Raw genomic sequence first — 7,647 nt, 5'->3', positions numbered from 1 at the left:
AAATAAAAATACATACCATCTTAATTATAAAATAATAACAAATAATAATAATAATGATAATTTAAACAATAAAGACATTTACTTAAAACAGGTACAAATTGACATAGGAAGGTTTGTGATTATTGATCTGAATTGATTATAGGAAAGTAGTGTTAATTATTATATTATACTGATTATTCCAGGAAGTAGGGGCACTATAACAAAAAGCCGACTGTCCCAACTCAGAGTGGATACGAGGAACCTTGAGCATCAAACAGTCATTTGATCTGGTCTGATAGGGACCAGAATACCAAACAATCATGTCTGAAATATAACCTGGAAATGTTCCATTCCCAACAATACCTTTGTGTATACAGTAAACAGATACCAAGATACATGCTTGATTAACCAGTCGCAGAGACTGTATTATGTCATACAGACTGTTATAGAATTTCTGAATTCCACTAAGATCAGATGTCATCTCATTGATTTACTGTCAAAGGTGCATATCATGCGTGTAAAGGGGCAGGTAGAGGGAGTTGCGTAACCAGCTCTGCTACATTATAAATACCAACTTTCTAGGTAACCAAATGCATTGCAGTCTCTACATTGCAACAGAGACATAGTCCTACAGTCTTGAGTGCAGCTGTACTACAAAACCGTTGCATTTACAGTAGTGCACTAAAACATTACATTCTAGCATGGCATCTGGGAGGATCCTGTAGAAGACGAAAGACAGAGCTTGTGTGTGTGTCTGCCTGCCTGAGTCAATCAACACCACCAACAGTCAATCATCAACAGGTGAGTCATATTCACCTATTAGTGCATACCTGTGATAAGATATGCATGACTGATATTGCCCATTATCCTTTTGGTCTCTTGTCATGTCATAATCTAGTGGTCTTTTTCACGTACAGTACAATACGATTGAGACACACACACACACGCACACACGCACACACACACACTCACACACACACTAGTGATCTAGTATAGTTCTTCCTTTTCATGTGATTGTGTCATCAGCTGATATTCATGAATTGAATAATGTTTTCGTATTTCCAACGTTCTAAAGTTCTGTACTGTACATGCATTGAATTGGCAATGTAAATATTATCTTCCTTTTTAGGAAATCACTTTCCTTTTACTGTAAATCACAATAATGTCAATGAAGAATGGTTATATATACTTTATGTAGCAAACCACTTTCTGGTCTTAAAAAAGAAGTTGTCACAAAAGGGGTCTTCTGCATCTGCAACTAGTTGATAGAGGCATTACCTCCTGATTTCTAGGACATTCAATATCTCCTTGCTTCAGTGACATGCACATATCACACATTTTGCCTAAAAGCACTAGGTGTAGATATCTAATTTCCATGTGTCTGATTCGGCTTCATTTCTCTGATTTGTGCTTGTCCTTTTTTTATATAACAATTTAATTCATTTGCATTTCTCATGCAGGAAGACACAAATGTCAACGATGGCTCAGACAGCTTCCTCACACGTAGGAGGTTGCAATGAGTCTAAAGAATTTTCATTAGAAGATTTGTGTAAGATTCACCCAAATGACATTTATCAATCTGAGACAGCAGACAAGTATTCCAAAGAATACCTCCCAAAAATTTTCTTGACCAACGCACAATCCCTCCAAAACAAGCTGGAATATCTAAAGCTCGAGCTAAAAAAAGAGGAAGAGGAAAAGGAATGTCATCTCGTATGCATCACAGAGACATGGGAGAAAGGTGATTCCCCGAAATGTGAATTCTCTGACTCTTTAAATGGCTACATGTACATCTGCGAGAGACGACATGTAGGAGAAAAGTGCTGTAATGTGGAGAGAGGAGGAGGCCTGATTGCCTATTGTAGAAAGGGGAAGAAAATTGAGAAAATAGATCAATTATGCGAGCAAATCAATCAGCGAAAGATAAAAGATCGTTCCTTGGAGACAGATGTAGGGTATGAAATAATGCCCTTCTTCTACAGGACAGGGCAAGCAGAAGATATTCCTCCAGTCATCTTCATCCTGGTGTACATCACCAGTACACAAGAAGCTGGAATACTAGAAGCAAAAAAAAGAATCACTAAATGCTATGAGCTATTGCTGCAGTGGTCTAAAGGAGGGCCTGTATTCTTACTGGGTGATTTCAACAAGTGTGAGTTTACAGATGTGAAAGTGAAGAGTACACAGAGAGAGCACATCTTAAAGCAGTATGTGACCTGCCCCACTAGGGGCGAAAGTATCCTGGACAAGTGCTATGGCAACATCCCTGGTGCCTACTCATCTAAATGCAGACGGCCACTGGGCAAGTCAGACCACAATGTCATTTTCCTGAACCCAGGGCCTGCTCAAAATGAGTGCACACATCCTGAAGCTAAAAAGGACCCGAAACGGTAGGTCATGTGTGAGTGAGTGTTTGTGTGTGTGTGTATGAATGAGTGTGTGCCTGTATGTGTGAATGTTTATGTGTGTTTGTATGTGGATGCCTGTGCATACATGTTCTTTGTGCATGTACTGTAGGTGTGTGTGTGTGAGTGTGTGTGTGTGTGCATTTTAATAGACACATAATTGGCAGCAAATTCTGCTTGAAAACGAGAGAGCAAACCGGCAGTCACTGCAAGCGGAACACCGGTGTTGCTGAAACTGTGGCAGGTAAAGGTTGGCTTACATTGCACGATTTTGGTCTGTTTTAACAGTCGGCGACTAAATTTCCAAAATCGGGCGGAAATCATGGGAGTCGTAATGGAATCGCGGCGCGCTCCCGTCAACTTAGTGAAAGGTGCCAATCTTAGTGGTTTTAAGTCAGTCGGAGTCAGTCTTTTCAGTCGTGGCTCATGCAAATAGTGACGTGAACGTTAAAAACCAATAGTGACCTCGCTCTAACACCAAACAGGAAGGGGCAAAATAGGCGACAGCTGTTCTTATATGATTATTTGTTATTTCATTTCTTATAAATGATTAGTCTAATTATTCTACGTGACAGAACAGCTCTATATCTGTTAGTTAGGGATGTCACACATGAAACAATGCTGCAGAAACGAAAAAAAATGACTTTGATATGAGTAGGCTATCGTATGAGTTCCTGTTGATGATGATATGTAGCCTAGTGCACGATGGAAGTAATTTGAAGGAATCTATAGCAGTCTTGTAAATAGTGACCTACAGTCTTTGCAAAATCCTAATCTGAGACTGGCCTGTCACTAGAAACTCAATGAATTGTCTTTAGAGGGTCTGAGACTGTTGTCTTTCAAGAATCTTTTCCAAATCTTTGCAAAGTCTGTCAATGTAAGGTAGGCTTAAACTGCAAAGTGACCTGACTGATTGAAGAAGGAGGCATGGCAAGTTTCGTCACACTCCTCCCGAACTTCCCTTTGTAAACGCCATATACTGTACTTTATGTGTGCCACCCGGCCAAACACCTCACTTCAATCAGGAAGTAAGCACTATGAAAAGACAACAGGTGAGCACCTTTTTTACAACAAAAATGGAAGACGTGTTTATTTCTTCAGCAATTTTCAGTTTACTGTTTTTTGTTAGCATTTAGTTCACTCCGATGTAAATATATCTGCTGTGCATATGTTGCACTGACTTGTTTAGTGAAAAAAAAATCTGCTAATGTGAAAGTGTGTGCCATGTGGTCAAAAGTTTGATTTTGATAATGCTAGCCTATATGTAGTTTTGGTTGCATTGCTTCATTTTGCAGGATATACAATATGAAAGTGCCTATTTTGCAGTTTGGGTGTGCACTGGCGCCTGCAGGCGTACGTCCGTATGCACTGTGCGTACCATGAGAGTAATCAAGGAGAGAAAATTACCCTTGTGCGTGTGTATTCACATCAAATTGCCCAGCCATAACTTCCCAACTATGCACAGTATCCCATTAGCTGCATGCCATCAGGCTATTTACAATTTTCTATATGAAGTTAGTCAACACGTTATCAAAATTAACTTTAAAATGCAGAGCTACTGTAGGCTATTCACGCGCACATATTGAGCAGGAGAGATTACGCATGCAGGCGCGCAACTGCCAACTAGGCTAGGCTACTTGTTGTTTTCTTTTACTCGGCTATCTATATATGGTTATCAGCACACACTGGCCCTCATTTATGAAACGTGCATTTATCAATGTGAACGTGATCGGTGCTGCGCTCAAATCTCACGTCTAGTCTGAACTCGTGTAGGCTACGCAAGTTACTCAGGCGGCATAGCACCGTGCAGAAGTGCAGAAGGCGGTGGATTAAAAAGTTGATGAGTTGAATTTATTATGGAGCCCTGGAAGGGGTCAAAGCAATATTTTTGGGGAAGGAAGAAAACGTGCACTCACTTTGCAAAATCGAGCACTCGTACTAAATTGTGCACCCATTTAAGTAGAGCGTGCTGTTTCATTACATCGTACGCCCGTTTTCCTTAAATGTGTGCTCATGTAACGGGTGCTAGCTGGTTAGCTATGCTGTAGAACGTTAGTAAACCTCACTCCCTGACGCTTCAAGAGCGCTCGATCCGAGGTGCTGCTGTCTTGCGGGTTCGAGTCCGGGCGTGTGCAGGGCTGGACCGCGGTGGTTCCACACAAGGCAGGTTACATTGGTGCCGTGACCCGGATCGGGAGTGAGGTTTTGGTTGACGACAAATATTTGTCAAACAAATTTGAATGCAATATGAGTCTTGAATTGGATACCATACCGGAGTTTGTTAGGATCTCAAAACCGGATTATGAACGTGCCTTGCCAGAGAGAAACACATGATAATGAACATAGGCTATTATGCCACACAAAAACATGGAGTAAGTGGAGCTAAATGAAGTTATTATTTTGCTGTCACTTCGTCTGTTTTATGACCCAGAAGGTTGTGGATAGCTGTGTCTCCCCTTTCATCTGGTATGCGTGCCATATCGTTTTAATCGCGGCTTCACGAGTAAATCAAACGAATGGTAGCATAAGCTATTATTATTTGTTTGTCACTTCGTCTGTTTTTGTTACACAAAAGGATCGATGTACTGTATTTGGTATCAATGGAAAACTATGTTTCTCCTCTTTCATTTGATATGGCATGTCTGTGCGATCCGAGTGATGCACGGGTGAAGGCAGAGCGTATTCAAATCAAGTATGATTTGAATACTTGATCGTACAGACAAGTGTCTAGTCTCGTTGGAAAGCCCCGCTTCTGCTCTTTAGCAGAATATAGGTTGTCATCTCGCTGCAACTAACAATCACGGAGCAATGTAACAGAGAAGAATGGGTGTGTTTTTTGACGCACTTTGCGCAAACGATTTCGGGCTTTGTCGTCGATGTCATTAAGCGCAGAGAATCCTCTCTCGCATTCTGCCGAAGTAGGTAAAACGTGTTGCCTGCGATGACTAGTTTCTTCAGGCAGCACCCTTCCCTTGCCCCTTGCATTTTAAAGTCCCGAGACTCCTCGACAGCCTGCCTGGTTGGCCCCCTCAGACAGTGATTTCGAGCAGAACTAGTAGTGCCCTGGTCAGAACTAAGGGGGCTGGGCACTACCGGGCCCTATGGTAATTCGAACACTGGGTTCCACACAACGCGGGTTACACTCACAGTAATACATTGTGGTCTCACTAATCTTTAATGTGCGCTCGTTTTAGTTTTTCTTAAAACGGGCGCACGATTTGATAAAAACATGAGCATGATTTGTATAAAACGTGCATATGTTTTCATTGAATCATGCCCTCGTTTTATAAAATCGAGCCCTCGAATTACAAAATCGTGCTCTCATTTTATTAAATCGAGCTCTCAATTTAAATGAGAATAGATGGTTCTCTCCACTCGGCCAGTGCGTGTGGCAGATGTAAAAGCTGCCGTCAGACAAAATAGGCTACAGGTGTAGGCAGTGTGGGGTGGGTTTTTATGTTATGCCTTGCAATGAGAAGTACCATGAAACACTACAAGAAGTGTCATCTGGATGAATAGGGATTCATTATCTTTACAGCAAAAAGCCTGCTACATAAATGTGCATTCCCATCATCTTGCCATTTATTATTTATTATTTACACTATTGATTTACTATTTCCCTGACCATGTATGGCGCAATGTGTGTTCTTTTTGTGTGTTCATGTCCTTGTGATGTGTGTCTGTCAACTAAAAATCTCACAAAAAAAAAACACAAAGTGGCAGATCTAAAGATCTCTTATCACTTTTAAGTTAAAGCCTTTTGTAAATGATTATGTAAAATTGAATGGTTTAGGAAAAAAAAACCTCTGGCGCCTAAATTAAAGGGAGGTTAAAAACCCACATCTTCAGGATGGCCTTTTTAAACCTGTGACATTACCTTTTTAGTTCCTTTCTAGCTCCCTATTTATTTATTGCCTTTTTCTTTTATTATTTCCTTCTCTTTTTAATTATTCTCTTTTAATAAAATTTAAATAAAATACTTACTTACTTACTTTATGGAGGACCCCTTCATGCCTTGATGAACTTACTGTATAGTAAGTAAGGCTTAGCTTTCTTTTACTGTAGGTTGGGGCACATAGGGCCCCTTCATGCCTAGGTGTGCCATTGCTTTATAACTAATGTGGATAATGTTGTCTGCCTAAAAGCCTACACGATCAAACCTTTTTGTTTCCTTTTTCAGTGGTCTGGAGCAGCAAATGGGCGATTTATCTTTGGCTGGGACAACCAAAGGGAAAAAGTGAGAAGACACCCGACTCCATATGAGGCCAAAGAGTCTGAGGAACAGCCATCAGGCCTACAGATGACATGACTACTGACAGATATTTTTAGTGCCTGATTTCCTCAATACAGGATTCAATAGGAAGGATGTAGAGCTATCTGAAAACTCAAAGGAGCATCGTCCAGCTTCTTTACCCGTTTTATATACATATATTTCATATACACTCTGAACCATGATTTCATTTCAGAGATTTAAATATAGAGTAATAGTTAATAGCGGTAAATAACCAAAGAAAAGCATTTATAATCAAAGAAAGGTGGAGGATTGTGTGACAGACTTATTTGTGTCTTTGTTTCTAACATAATTAATCATGCTTGAGGTGGATGATGCTCATTAGTCTTGTTATTTACTCTTAATCAATCATGAAGTTGTGTGTGTGTGTGTGTCATCCTATAGTCTAGTTTCATTTTGCATTTACATTTAAGTATCACAAATGAAGTGTACATGGTGATATCTATAGGGTAAATGTTTATAATCAACCATTTCTTACCATATTGTTTTCAGATGGCTTGTTATCTGAAATGTCTATGATATGTCTTACCTTCTATATCTCTACGCTGATCTAATTTAAGATAATTCAATAATTATCTTGAATAACCAATAAACAGGAAAGTGGAATATTTGATTTCTTCTTTTTTTGGAGCCATATGAAGATTATTTCCCTCAAGGATTACCACAAAAACTCGTCAACTTGTTACCAATGGCAGTAAAGATTCATACGTGTCAGAACTTGGGACAGTAAGATGCATTCGATTTGTGAATATTACAGAGAATCCTCCTCCATTTCACAAGTGTGGTGTGGGCCCCACTAGTGGGAAATTTGTTCTTTTGTGCTTATCTTTAATAATGTCTGTCTTTTTTGACAAGAAAGAAAATAGATTCAAAAATAGCTGCACACAAACATAAGTCATAAACAGACTGACAACTGAATTAAAATAACATTTGATCAAGTGGATTGAGACAGGAAATGTAGGCTAATGTGGA

The 7,647-nt window shown here is 39.8% G+C and overlaps 1 protein-coding gene across 1 annotated transcript; it reads left to right on the top strand.

Annotated features, from left to right (window-relative positions):
• Positions 1 to 586: 586 nt before the first annotated feature.
• Positions 587 to 7,275, top strand: LOC134076332 (uncharacterized). The gene is made up of 3 exons (XM_062531330.1): positions 587 to 780; positions 1,440 to 2,369; positions 6,565 to 7,275. The coding sequence occupies exons 2-3, from the start codon at positions 1,450 to 1,452 to the stop codon at positions 6,623 to 6,625; spliced, it is 981 nt and encodes a 326-aa protein (XP_062387314.1). The 5' UTR covers positions 587 to 780; positions 1,440 to 1,449; the 3' UTR covers positions 6,626 to 7,275.
• The last annotated feature ends 372 nt before the right edge of the window (positions 7,276 to 7,647 follow it).

This window comes from Sardina pilchardus, chromosome 3, assembly GCF_963854185.1.
Source record: "Sardina pilchardus chromosome 3, fSarPil1.1, whole genome shotgun sequence".
NCBI lineage: Eukaryota > Metazoa > Chordata > Actinopteri > Clupeiformes > Clupeidae > Sardina > Sardina pilchardus.
The sequence above is the reverse complement of the archived record's forward strand: the minus strand, read 5'-3'. Positions and strand labels throughout refer to the sequence as shown.

Bases quoted from the DNA above. Each gene is read 5' to 3' on its own strand.
- LOC134076332 (XM_062531330.1), top strand. From the start codon at position 1,450: ATGTCAACGATGGCTCAGACAGCTTCCTCACACGTAGGAGGTTGCAAT. The intron at 2,370-6,564 runs GTAGGTCATGTG...TTCCTTTTTCAG, and splicing joins GCTAAAAAGGACCCGAAACG to TGGTCTGGAGCAGCAAATGG.